This window comes from Sceloporus undulatus, chromosome 1 (genome assembly GCF_019175285.1).
Source record: "Sceloporus undulatus isolate JIND9_A2432 ecotype Alabama chromosome 1, SceUnd_v1.1, whole genome shotgun sequence".
NCBI classification, from domain to species: Eukaryota; Metazoa; Chordata; class Lepidosauria; order Squamata; family Phrynosomatidae; genus Sceloporus; species Sceloporus undulatus.
Window position 1 is genome coordinate 372,079,533 of NC_056522.1, and position 14,612 is coordinate 372,094,144.

General features: G+C 40.4%; 1 protein-coding gene across 7 annotated transcripts in view; it reads left to right on the forward strand.

Moving 5' to 3' along the window:
* The window catches only part of C1H14orf39 (chromosome 1 C14orf39 homolog), a 40,510-nt gene that overhangs the window by 21,949 nt on the left and 3,949 nt on the right, over positions 1–14,612 (forward strand). For all 7 annotated transcript variants that reach the window (XM_042441358.1, XM_042441375.1, XM_042441384.1 and 4 more), the window contains exons 11-16: positions 659–738; positions 2,661–2,746; positions 2,851–2,915; positions 7,399–7,466; positions 11,875–12,020; positions 12,185–12,320. In XM_042441358.1, coding sequence (XP_042297292.1) covers positions 659–738; positions 2,661–2,746; positions 2,851–2,915; positions 7,399–7,466; positions 11,875–12,020; positions 12,185–12,320 — 581 coding nt within the window. The remainder of the gene's footprint in view (positions 1–658; positions 739–2,660; positions 2,747–2,850; positions 2,916–7,398; positions 7,467–11,874; positions 12,021–12,184; positions 12,321–14,612) is intronic.

Below are 14,612 nucleotides of genomic sequence, written 5' to 3' on the forward strand. Positions count from 1 at the left end.
GATGTATTTGGATTTTGTGGGGACAAGGGAAACATTGATTCGTTGGTACCATATGTCCTTAGCCACATTGGTATGCTTGCATTAGACTGGCTATGTCATGAAAATGATGAGGGATTCACGGCTCCTACCTACATGTCTGTCCTCTTCAGAAGCCCTCACACATTTGGTGGAGGATGGAAATAACAATGAAAAGAGCAGGTACAGTATATTCTTTATCCTCAGATGTTCACTTTAGTCAGGTTTTAGAATGGGGGAGTAGGACTATAGAAATATCAGAATCCTTGACAGCAAGTATAGCACAGACACAGCATATCACACCATGTTCAAGATACACTAGGAAAATCAACTGAAGAATATAGTAAGAGTTTTCAAAGTGATTTCATAGAATCATGGAATCATAGAGTTGCAAGAGACCCTAAGGGGCATTCAATCCAACCCCCTGCTATGCATTTAACACTATTTGTTTTAAGCAATCATCTATATGTCTTTAGAAATGGATACATTTGATCTGAAGTTTGGTAGTTGCATGCTGACAAAACCTTTTGATTATCTTCATATTGTTTATATACATTTAATATAAGTTTTCCATTGTTCTGTTCAACCATGCAGCTTAACAATGCAGGGCTAATAATCTTCATTCGCTTTGACAAAAACATAGGTGTGGAAGAGAAAGAAAATCCTGCAGGAAATTCAACAGTGACCAGCATGTACTTCAACCATATGGAAAGTGAAATACAGGTATTTATTGTTTGTTTGTTTATTGTACTTATATCCTGTTTTTCTGACTTTCTTGCTCTGGTGTTTAGCCTTAGAGCCTGGCTTCCTCCTCATTTCTACCTATTTTGGTCTCCTACGTCATTTAAACAAATGAGGCTCAAAAAGGGAAGAAACCACTTTTTATCCATGCATATAACCCCTTAGAGAGTTTTGAGAGACTAGGAATGTTTAAGGTTATACTGCTGTTCCAAGTAACTGTGGTTCATGGTCTGCTCAATTATATGAGGGCATCTGGAGGATTTGGGAGGCCAGGTGGACATGGGGGGCTGCAGAAAAGGTGATAGGGCTGCACATGCCCATGATTTGCATTATACATCCTCTTATGTTAGTGTTACATACAAAAAGTACAATTTCATATAGGCCTGTCCACACTGGGAAAAAAAGAAGAAGCAATTTCTCCTTGTTTTGCATCTCAGCTGTTTATATGTCAAATGAGGCCAAACCAAGGTGAAACTGGGATGAAGAACAAAATAAAGCCCTTTTGCTCCACTAACACAGAAAGTATGAATTATTGCACCAGTGTATAAACAGCACAATGTGAGTCCAGGAATGCAGGAAGGTGGCTGGAACATGCACCCTGGGCCACTGGCACCATTGCTCATCGTACAGTGTTTTTCTTTTGTTGAGCATACAGACACATGAGTGTCCAAACGCACAACTGACCCATCACATTAGCCAGTCATCACACACCCATGAAGCAAAATTACAACAAACAATGCAATTGATTTAATAAAAACATATACAAGCTGGCCAGTCCAGCAGGGGGACATGAGGTGAAAGGAGGAAAGGGGGCACGTATGGGGGCCCTCCATGATGGTGCTTTTCAATGTGTTACTGGGCACACAGATGCACTGTATGGGCAGTGTATCACCTGTGCAGTTGTGTGGCCAGTCACATGGGGTGTCCAGTGGGATGGCATCTGGGTGGGACAAGTGAGGTAATTGGCAGTCACAGGTGGTGTTTTTGTGTGGTGGTGCACAGGCATGGGGGAGAGATGGGGAAAAAATTGAGCGGCACAGCCTGATGCCATGTGGTGCGGACTGCTTGTGGGTGTTCGGCTCACCTTGGGAGCAGGCTGTGTGGACAATGGGGGTTCCAGCTGAATCAGGAAATCCCATGAATGGCCCATTTTCCCCCTCTCCATCTGTACAGCTCCATATATTTATTCAGAAAGGATTGCAAATACTAATCAAAACCTCATTAAGGGATCCATTGCATTGTACATGTTTATGTAGGAACATGGTCTACCCAGTGAACAACTTTTCCTCTTCCTGGAACTTGGAAAATTCCATTCAAAAAAGGAGTTGCCATTAATAGTTTCAAGGCCCCTGAAAATAGTTACCATTATAGGCTCAATGTAAAATTAACTCTTTATATTTCCTTTACCAACAACTAAAATAATTATCTTTTTTGTAACCTGGAAGTGATTAATTACAAACAGTTACTTTAATTAATTCTCTTTCCCAATAAAAAGGGAAATGCAATAAATTACATTAACAGGGTAATATAAAATAATAATATTCTGGTTACCTTTTTAAAAATCAGAATGCTACAATTCACTAACAGTGGGGCAATAATGCACACACCTTATTTATATATTTTATTGTTTGTTTGGCATGCAGCAAAAACAAAACACTACCTTCCACAAGTCTTCAAGCAAGTGGCCACTACATGACAATATAAACTTTTTACTCCATTTTTTAAAAAGGAAGACAGAAAGGGGAAATTGGAGACAATCTGATGGCAGCAAAAATAATGTTTGAGAATTATGACCTATAAATAGAGGTCAAGAGAGCTGTATTTGTACAGCCTAAGGAAAAGTCAGCATGTCTTCACTTATCATTTTATATTTTACTGCAGCTGGAATATGTCCTTTGTTTTAGAAATGTAGTGACATAGAAGGAACCAACATTGCAAAAACTGTCCAAGCTTCATCCATCACAAGCTTTCAAAACCAAACACCATTCAGGTACCTTTTAAACAAACTCCATTTTTATTACTGAAAGCATAGGTTATGAATCTTGTATACAAATAATGCTGCTAATACAAATGAGTCATTCTGTCAATTGTCAGGTTGCTATCTTATCAGAAGAAACCAAACAGCAAGCAGTGGTTTGAGAATGAGGCTACAGAAAAAGGTAAATACTACTGAAACATTAGAGTAAAATTATTGTAAACATTTACATTGGGTAGTATCCAGATAAAGGCTCTCCCAAATGGTGCCATTTTGATTAATTAGTGTCACACCATTCTCTGCTGCTTAGTGTTGTTTGTTGAGGTTTCCTTTGCTGCTGCATTTTTCTCCTGACTTTAAAAAGGATTATCTGACCTGGAAAAGACAGGCCAAATGAACCGTGCTGGCACCAATTTTAGGGTTAGGGACCGCGCACCAACCGCACGGTCCCTAACCCTAGCACAGTGCCATGGTATACGCAGGTTCCACCATTTTGACATAAGTGATGCACAGCATATACACGTAACTGTGCATCGCTTATGTCACAAGTGCACCCAATGGTTTTCCCGGGTTCTTTTTACTCTGGAGGGACTCCGCACGGTTTGGCAGATGTGGAGTCCCTCTGGAGGGAAATAGGCTGCCAGCAGGCCACCCTTTGGAGGCGGTCTGTTCCGGGCCTCGGTAATGTCATGTAGAGTTGGTAGACTGAATGCTGACATAGCTCCTGTACCTTTAATGGTTTACACAGAAGAGGGATGTTGACAAGAGATTCCACCTCAACATTAGGAGGAACTTCCTGACAGTAAGGGCTGTTCGACAGTGGAACACACTTCCTCGGAGTGTAGTAGAGTCTCCCTCCTTGGAGGTCTTCAAACGGAGGCTGGATGGCCATCTGTCGGGGATGCTTTGATCTGGATTTCCTGCATGGCAGGGGGTTGGACTGGATGGTCCTTGCGGTCTCTTCCAACTCTATGATTCTATGATTTTTGGCAGGGGTTGCTTGTTTCGTGGTTGTGTGACAAGCAACATCTGCTGAAATTTCCTCTTCTGCATAGCCATTAAAGATATGGGAGCTATCTCAAGTTTTCAGTCTGGCAATCCTACATGGTTTGTAAAGGTAACTCATTCGGGTTCATGTTGTTAGATCCAATCCTCACCTTCCTCTCAATGTTGCTTCTCTTTCCTGCTGTACTTCTGATTTAGCAGTGAAACACATGAGCAAAATAAAACAGCTTCCAGCTGCTTTGAAGGTGAGACATTTATAAAACAAACGCCTCCAAAGTGGGTGGAAATTGAAAAAAGACTCACTCTGGGGCTAAAAACCAGAGCAAAAAGAAGCTGGGATACTCTGGCTTAGCAGAGAAAATATGCATCTTCGCGCCTGCATATAAACAGCCTGCTACCAGTGTGGGCTGTGGCAAAGCAAAGAAATGAAAGTTTGACAACCCCAATGGATGTAATTACAATATGCACAAACCAGACATTCCAATAGGGGGATATGGAGTAAAGGAGGGTGAAGGGGACATGTATGTGGGGCCTCCATGATTGTGTTTTGTCAATGTATTACTCACATACCTAGGCACCAATGTCCTGTATATGTGGAGTATCACACGTGCAACTGTGTGGTTGATTAAAAGAGAAGCCATCCAATGGGATGGCATCTGGGTGGACATGGGAGGTACTTGGAGGTCGCAGATGGTGTGTTTGTGTGATGGTGCACATGTGCATGGGGAGGCAACAAAAAAAAAATTACCTAGTGGCATGGCTTGATGCTATGCTATGTGGTCAGGCCATAGATATTTGGCCTGCCTTGGGAGTGGGTTGTGCAGATAGTGGGGTTTTGACCTGCTTTTGGAAAAAGGATCTAGCTGCTTTTTCCTGCATGTCTACTCCAGCCCTTCAAGACTTCATGTTCTCCTCCTCCTCCTCAGGCTGTTTTCTCTTTACTTTTTAGCATTAAAAAAAACAAAAAAGCATTCTATAAAATGTGAACAATAAAACAGGAAGCTAAAATTTGGTCTTGGCAGTCGCTGCAGTAATTACTAGGCTTAGGGTACCACCCCTTCAGCCTTTCCCTTCTCCTCCTGCTGCTCATTTAACTACTCTAGAATTCTTCTCCTTCCCCTCCCCACATTTCTTTTAAAACCTCTTGCCATGTCACCAAGCTGAAATTCTTGCACCCATTACATAATTCATAATTACAAGCCATCATCCTTAATTATTCCACTATCTAAACTTCTCTTTGATGGGACAGCTAATGTGAAGCTTTTAGTTCTCTGTTCATCCTAGATTCTCCGTTTCTCCTTTTACAATTGTAAATGTTACCATTTCCTGATGTGAAGGAATGCATAAAAACACCAGCACTAGTTTGATTATCCCTATTTCCAATATAAAGATACAGTCAGTCAGTTCAGTTCAGTGAGAGCTGTATTCCAAAACAAGCATTTTTCAAGTCTCTGTTCTCCTCTTCCTCTGTCTCTTTCCTCCTGTCTTGGTCATCCTGGCAGAATGATGATCTGGTGGTCATCGTATATGGAGAGGTTTTTAGAAAATGGAAGGAACCAGTACAGGGAAGGAGAAACTCTAAGATAATTATATGAGCAAGGGCAGCAAGGGGACAGGCTGAAATGGTTGCAATATGAGTCAAATGCCAACTGCACCTATGTTATGAACGTAGAAGTTCAGCTTGTTGTTAGGTGTTCAACAAAATGAGAGAAATAGAACTACAACAACAGAAGGAAAATCGGGAGGGAATTGAGGAGATTGTATACAACCACCAATCAAAATACAAATCACAAGCAAATGCCCACAGATAAATGGAAATGTGCCACCTTTATGGAGCACGTATTTGAACTGTGTACAGAATTTTTTTTTTAAAAAAAAAAGTCAGTTTCAAAATGGAACAAAAGGATTCAGGAAAAAAGTGGAGAATGAGGCAAAAAGACCTGCAATTAGCAGAGCATAGCTTGGAGAAGAAAACGAGAAGTGGTAACTACACTCAGTACTCTTACAAAGCCACCATTAGAGTGACACAAATGAAAAAGCCTTTACTTGGAACAGCTTTTGTTTGCAGAACAGATAATGTGGTTATTCCCCACCTCAGTATCTGCTGTCCTGCAAAGTTAGGAACCCTCTGGAGCAGATTTGGATGGGAGGCACCATTAACTGCAGTGAAAGGGGAAGTCCATTTTTGCAATGCTGGATTTCATGCTCACTAAATAATAACATAGTTGAAGAGAAGAAGAAATAGAAAATTCAATCCTTATACAGTCAGCCCATCTTATACATGGATTTTTTATGGACAGATTCAAGCACCCATGGTTTCAAAATGTTAAAAAAAAGTATAAATTTCAAATATCAAACCTTGATTTTCCATTTTTTATAAGGGACATCATTTTGCTATGTCATTATATTTAATGGGACTTGAGCATCCACGGATTTTGTTATCCATGGGGGATCTTGGAACCAAACCCCAGCGTTTAACAAGGGTCCACTGTATTGACTTCTTGTGTGAATTACAATAATATTATAGTCTTGAATTTTATATATTTATTAAAAATTTAAGAATATAATATTATTGTTCTTGTATTTCACACAAGAAGTCAATATCAGGAGTGAATTTTATATTTCTTCTTCTTCTCTTCAACAATATAGATGTATGCCCTGTTGTCTCCACCACAAGACACTGGAGGAAACAGGCAGGAAATCACAGGTCTTCTTTAAAAACATTTTCAGAATATACTATAGCCATTACTTCTGATCCAGTACTGAATCTGTAGTGTTGCACCACTCTCAAAATGATATGCAGCATGTGAAGTCAGTTCAGTAGTGTTTTATCCCTGCCTAATCGGGAGAGCTAACCATTACAAGTGGGTAACAGTAGACTATGACAAGAATGGGATTAGGTATGGCATTCTTATGGCTCCTAAAGGCTATCTAATTAATGCATTTACTTTGAATTCAAGTAATTTCCCAAGACCACCCATCCCCACAAAGGTTACCCCTACAGTGTGGATCCTCATTATGCCACATGCAGACCACATCAGCTCTCTAGGCTTCTCAAACAGGCCATTTAATTTAAACATGTTTCTAGTGGATGCAAAAGAAAGCCTTCAAAATACTACATCAGACAATGAATTGGTCCTTTCTGTTCATTACATCATTGCATCCCACTCTTGTGTATTATCTTGACAATAAGAGCAGTTTGGAAATTGAACCAATTGCCTAGAACAGTGTTGGGATCTCCTTCTCTTGGCAGCTTCAGAGAGAACCTAGTAGAATTTCTTGCAGGGGATGATTTAGCTGGAGATACTGCACTGAGCAAGGGGTTGGACTCTATGGCCCATGAGACCCCCTCCACCTCTATGATTCTATTATTTTTTCAGTTGGGAATAAATTTATGCAAGAGTTACCATGATGTCCAATTAGATGTCCCATTAAAGAGAAGTTTGGATAGTGGAATAATTAAGGATGATGGCTTGTATAAATTTATGTAATAGTTACCATAATGCCTTGATTGTAGAACACACACCATTATGCTCTGCTCAGCCCCAAACCATTTTAGTAGAAGCACCAGAAATATTATATAACAGTTCAGTTTTCAAATATTCTTTTCACGTGTTATAACCTTATTTCTTCTTTTTTATATACATAATTTTCTACAACAGAAAATAATACTGACTGGACAGAAAAGGAAGGAGGAAATAAGTCAAAAGATTCTACATATGTATCTCAAGTCAGTTTAACTTTCTTTCTATTCTATCTAACTATTTTCTTTATGATAAATCCCAAGATTCTTCAGGTCTCTGTCTGAAAGGAAGGAGCCATCCAACCCTCATTGCCATCAAGGCAAGGCAGATGTAAGATTATTTAGAAACTGTCTATTACAGACCCCTTGGTTCCTACCTCAGTTTGTTTTTCTGCTTCAGGCCAGGACAGACTGTAATATGTTCTTGATTTAAAAATAAAATAAAAGAGGTGGCCAGAATCTTCTTTCACAGTGCATGTTACATAAATGTATATATACTTAGCTACATATCAGAGGCACTAAGATATGCTGTTAGTGAAGATCCTTAACTGTCCCGTTATGCATCAGTCACATTGCTGGCTCTCTTACGTAACAACATAATAGCAGCATTTTCGTTTTACAAACATTGCAGAACTGTTCAATTCTAATTCCAACAGATGTTAGTCCACTTACCAAGACTTTAGTCCTCAATAGGGATTCCAGCTGAGGATTGTATGTCCTCTTGTATCCACTGGCAGCAGCTAGAGGAGACAAGCAAGAGTGCATAGGTCTTCTTTAGAGGGGAATTCAATTTTTATATTCTTAATTCTATCCTGTTTGTATTGTCAAGCTGCCCTTTGGACCTGTCACTAATCAAAGTATCTGGAGGAAATGGGACAGGGGGTTGGTGAACCTTAAAACCTGCTTCAAAATGTTTGCTCCAATTTACATTCCTCCAATACCTTTAAAAGACTGCAGATGGCATCCCAGATAATGCATGGCAGCTATTTTATCCATTTTAGTCAGCAGATGACCATATTGAGCTTCCATCAGACATTTCCCCACCAGATTATACAATGATCTTTGCTCTCTTGCTGTAATGAGCTGTAGTGCCTCACTTGATGCCTTTACCACCAAGAACAGCAATGATTTTAAATTGTTGTTGCTGTGTGCTTTCAAATTATTTCCAACTTATGGTGACCCTAACGCAAAACTATCATGGGGTTTTCTTGGGAAATTTTATTCAGATGAGGTCTGCCATTGCCTTACCCTGAGGCTGAGAGCATGTGACCTGCCCAAGGTCAGCCAATGAGCTTTGTGACCAAGCTAGGAATCAAACTCTGGATTTCCAGAAGTGTAGTCCAACTCTCAAATGGTGTTGGCTCTCTAATAAATGTCTGTTTTATATGAAAGGCATCCAGAAAAATAAGGAGTCCCTTGTCTGACCAATCAAAGGCAATGAGGGTATGCGCGCTGGGGGCATCTTCTTTGCTTCCCAGCATTCATGTAGCCCCTCAGAGCAAACCCAGAAAATCAGGACAGGCCTCTCTAAGCAAGGCAGGGCCAAGTGGTCAGGCCAGCCTCCAGCCATTCATTCCGAAAATAAAGAATATACTAGTGGGAAAGTTGGGCTGTAAACTTATTGACTGCTCTCAGCAGAATAAGCCAAACAAACCCAATTCAGTAGCTCATTTAAAAGGACCATTTCCCCCCCTATCTTTCTTTATTTTCCTCTTTCTCCAGGGCAGGATGTGAGAAAACAAAATAAAACTCAGCTTTCTGTTCCATACAGTGATCCCTAAATGGTGCCCTTTATAGATTTTGGACTTCAGCTCCCAGAATAATAATAATAATAATAATAATAATAATGTTTATTTATGTTTCCCTGCCTCTCCCGGTGGATCGAAGCGGGGTTACAGACTAAATAAAAGCACAAAGTGTTTACCTCAAAATTCAGTTAAAAGCAGCTAAAAACAATAAAATATCCAACATCAGACAATAACAATAGCATCAACAAGCAAGGCAGGGATCATACACAGACAGGGGCATATCATTCATATCAAGGAGGTATTCATATCAGGTGGGGTATGCTCGGCTAAAAAGCTGGGTTTTAACTGCTTTTCTAAATGTTTCTAACGAGGCCGCCGAGCAGTTATCCTCAGGAAGACTATTCCAAAGTCTCGGAGCCGTTGTTGAGAATGCTCTTTGCGAAGTAGCAACATACTTAGAGGTTGCTATTTCCAATAGGTCCTTACCCAGGGCAGATTATATAGGGAGATGCGGTCCCATAAGTAACTCAGGCCCAAGCCATGTAGGGCTTTATAGAAGCCTCAGCCATGTTGGCCAATAGTCTGGGATTCTGGGCACTGAAGTCCAAAACCCTTTAAAGAGCACAGTTTGAGGACCACTGAGTAGGATTCGTCCCTGCAGTTGACATCTCAAGTAGATGTGACGGCCAGAAGTGCTTGCTATCAGCTTCGGTTGATACGCCAACTGCGACCCTACCTGGGCCAAAGGGACCTTGAAACAGTGGTACACGCTCTGGTAACCTCTCACCTAGATTTCTGTAATGCGCTCTACATGGGGCTACCCTTGTACCAAGTCCGGAAGCTTCAGTTAGTACAAAATATGGCAGCCACACTGGTCACCCGTGCCTTTAGGTTTGACCATATAACACCTAAGCTGAAAGCTCTGCACTGGCTGCCTGTTTGCTTCCGGGCACAATACAAGGTGTTGGTTATCACCTACATGGCTTGGGCCCGAGTTATTTGTGGGACCGCATCTCCCCCTATGAGCCGCCCCGCACACTCAGAACATCCAGTAAGAACTTATTGGAAACTCCATCGTCCTGATACATCTCCTCTTCCCAAAGGGCCTTTACAACAACGGCCCCACGGATCTGGAACAGCCTTCTGGAGGAGCTCCATCTCATGACCTCTTTGGAAACATTTAAAAAGAGATTGAAAACCGTACTCTTTTGCCAAGCGTTCCCCCCCCCCTCCGAGGAGTGATGTCTACATGACCAATATGCCTGCCGATAATGATATTCTGTCTTATCCCTGGATGTTGGATGCTGTTGGATTGTTGTATTTTACTGATGTTTGTATAGATGAACCATTTTGTGTTTTTATAGTGTATTGTATTGCATTGTATGTATTGATTTTAGTAGTCTGTAACCCCACTTCAATCCTTTGGGAGTGGCGGGGAAACAAAAACAAAACAAACAAAAGTTCTGAAAGCAAGATAGCTAAACATACTGATCTTCATGTTTTAGTCAGTACTCCAAATCCTACATCAAGGAGACAAGGTATTTTTGCACTCACAGAGTAACATAGCAGTTGTGCAGGCAGTGCTGTTTCATTAGTAAGTTGTGACACTGCACAATCAAATGTGCATGTATATTAATACACAATATGTGTCAATGTATGATGTGCATGCCCATCTGTGTGTAACAGTATGCAGTGCACATGCAGAGTGAGCATCCATGCACAATGCAGCACACATGGAAATACATTTATGCAGAAATGAAACCTATTCAGTAGGAACCATCTGGTGCTGCCTCAAGGGACTAGATTTATTATGAAAAGAGGAGCCAAGGGGTCCAACTTATAAAGGCAGAGTTTTTAGATCATGTGATCTCTGCCTTTATTGGTCAGCAGTGGGATTTATACCCAATGTTCCAATATAGTACACTCTGTAAATGCTGTGTTGACTGATAATACACATTTTAAGTTCTCTTATATGAGTACATGGTATTGACTTCTTATCCTGTCATTACCATGTGGTGTGCATTTAGCTAATATTTGGGGACAGCTTTAGTGCTATATTCTGCACTTCCATCTGTAAAAATGCCCTAATTTCAACATTGGCTTTATCCTTTTCAAAATTGTTTCTTCTTTGACATTCTGTTGCTTTGCCTGCGTTAAGTGTGTTATATATCTGTAGTAGTGTGGGCACAGATCCAGTGAGCTGTGAATGATATGAATGCCACCATGTTGTTGCCCATGGGAGTAAACTACTCTTATGAAGCCATCAGAAATCATAATGCCAAATGGGAACAAGGATAAGAGAGGTCAGTAAAGGAGGGAGACAACTGTCACCTCATCACCACATTCATTGGAAACACCCTCCTACCTGAAAGCAATACTTTATGACTGGAAAAACACATCAACAAATGGCATTGAGTAAACATGTTATATTTTAATTTGGGGGGTTTATTGTGATATTAAAGAAACCTGTGATTAATGTTGGGAAATCAGGCTGAAGAAATAGGGAGAAGGAGTATGTAAGAAGCAAACAATCTTCTGCAGCATAAAATTGCTCTTGTCTAGTTTCCCTCTCTGTGTAGACCAAAATGAGCACAATGGTCTATTGGTCTAACTCAGTATTAGGCAGATTCACAATGCCTGTGTGCATGTGCATGTGCATGTGCCTAAAGTCAGAGTAATGGAGTCTTACTGAATGAGCACTCCTAGTATAGATGCATATTTATTCATAATATTAGCTAAATAGCTATCATACCTGCTGAAGATAAAAACTGCTTACATTTGAGAAAACCACATGTTTAGCTCATGCTACTACAGCTGTAAAGACAATATAGACATGGACTTATATTTAACATTTCCTTTTTTGCCAGGATGGGCTGGGAACAGGTTGTATTAATGCAACTGGACATCCTTCTGCAGAAGGACAAGAAAATGCTGAAAACTTTCCAAGGACACCGGAGCCTAGCGGAGCTTCAAATACTCTTAATACTCCTAGAGTAGAAACTACATTTGACTTGTAAGACTTTTTAGTTCAGATAATGTTAAATAATTTTGCCCTTCTCCAGCATTCTCATGATTAGCACTCTACAGTACCAAGCTCAGACTTGTGCTCTTTTTGTTGTAACTAAAATGTTTTCTTTTCCCCCCATTGCATCTTAATGTCTTCATTTCATATACCAGACTTGAGACAGAAAGCGAAGGATCAACATCCAAGTCTCCTGGTTTTTCTTTTCTTACTGGTTTTACTGGAAAGTCGCCTGGATTTAATTTCTTTGATTCTTCTACATTTGGAACTGAAATTTTACCTGAACACCAGGTAATTAATATTAAATTATCAATATTCAGAGTTGTGTGAAAGAATATATGGTGAAGCTGACCAGCAATGAAACAAAGTGCAGTGATTAAGAGAACCAGACTACAGTTGGTAAGATGTGGTTTCAGATCTCCACTTAAATAACCATAAACCTCAGTGATGTTGAAAATAAAAGAAAACTATGTACATCAGCCTGAGCCATTTGGAAGACAAGCAGAATATAGATATAATAAAATAGGAACATGTGCTTTGCATATGCTACAAAGCTAATTTTGCACTTAAAACTGACCTGATAGGTATAACATTCAGGTGATCATACTTTAGTAGTGAATTCTGAAATGCAAAGTGGAAAATCTCTTTCTGGGTACTGATGTAAGCTTTGTAGATGGTAATCAAACATGAAACACAATTGTCACAACCATTTTGGATGTCCACTTATTTATAAAGTGTCTGACATTAATGGCCTGTCTCTAGAAGCTACATCCACCAAAGGACTTTATAACACAAAGTCCACTGTTGTGATCCTGCAATAGTTATGGATCTAGCACTTGTGTTTACTCAACAACCTCTATAAATACTTGTTCCACTTGGAAACAGATTATTACTTTCCACTTATTTCCTTTCCAAAGTGTCTCCCATAAACAAGAATATATCTGAGATCAGCTAAGACCAAGATAGACTTGACATGTAATTGTATGCCTCTTTCATCTGATGGTTTTGGGGTCCTTTCAGTTAAAGGTAGTCCTGGAAATGGAGGTTGAGTTTGCAAAGGGTGCAGAACACTTCCCCATGTAGGTTGATTTGTCTAAAATGATCTGCAAAATCTACTTCACATAAGAGGAATAGATTCCCATGTCACATCTGATTTGGAATCTGAAATAGGGATATGTCACGTAGCAAACTTAGGACAAATTACATTCTCCGTCATATTTAATATGATCACTCCTACAACTAATCTAAAATCCATATGCTGTAGTCATTCTTTTATATTTTTGATATGACAAATCTGTCTGTGATCAGAGATTTCTGTTTAAGTTGCATCATTCTCATATAAATGTGGTTTGACTGACATGTTTATCACAAGTATCAATTTTAGATTTGCCCAGCATTGCAAAGACATACTGTGTTATGCTAAAATTGCAGTTTATGCTTGTCATGAGCAATTCAGATAAACTATGCATAAAAAGCACAATGGAATCTAGGCAGGAAAAAAGCCACCCACAAAAATCTGAAGTCAATTAGTGTGCATGTAGGACCAGTAGGGTAATTTCAGTCCCTCAGGCTGCAAAATCAAGTCAAGTACAAGAGCTAAGAGTCAGAGCAGATGGGCAGGAAAAAGCGAGTCAATCCTGCATTTTCTGAAAGTAGTTGTACAGCCCATGCCCAAGGCAGTTTAAACACCCATGGGCAGTCCACACAACATGCCATCAAGCCACACCACATGGTTGTTGTTTTTTGTCGCCTCCCTGCCATGCATGTTCACCATCACACAAACACACTGCCTGTGACCTCCAATTCCTCCCACGTCCCACCCAGAGGCCATCCCATTAGATGGCAACCTCTTTGATCGGCCATACAGTTGCACATGCAATGCAACACTGGTACACAGCATCAATGCATCTGTGTGCAGAGTGATACATTGGCAAAAGCAAAGTACAATCATGGAGTACAAAGTACAATACATGCCCCCTTCATACTGCTTTACCCCATGTCCCCCTGTTGGACTGTCTGGTTTATGCATGTTGTAATTACATCCCATTGGAGTTGTTGCACTTTCACTTTTTTGCTTTGCCACAGCCCTGCACTGGGTGTTTACATACAGGCACGAAGATGCACATTTTCTGCATTAAGTCAGAGTACCCCAGCTTCTTTTTGCTCCAGTTTTTAGCTCAGGAGCATGGCTTCATTCTGCTTTCTTCCCACTTTTGCCTTGTGCGTCGTCTAAACACCCCACCTTCAAAGTGGCTGAAGGTTGCTTTATTTTTCTTGTGGGGATCACCCCTATGTTACAATTTATTTTGTATGTTGGAAGGAGGGAGGGGAGGGCTCTTCCTCTTCAGGCCCAATGGCGTTGGGCCTGTCCTTTCGCTCCCCTCCAGGCCAGAAGATGACAGTTGGAAGGAGGGAGGGGAGGGCTAGAATCCTGTTAGGGACTTATGTCTTTCTGAGTAAACTTACATCTACAGGAATTAAAACTGGGCAGTTCCATAACATCCATAAGCAATCAAGGATCACTGTTATGTTACTATGTAGGGGAGCCAGTAAAGTGACCAATTAACATTAGGAATGATGTGC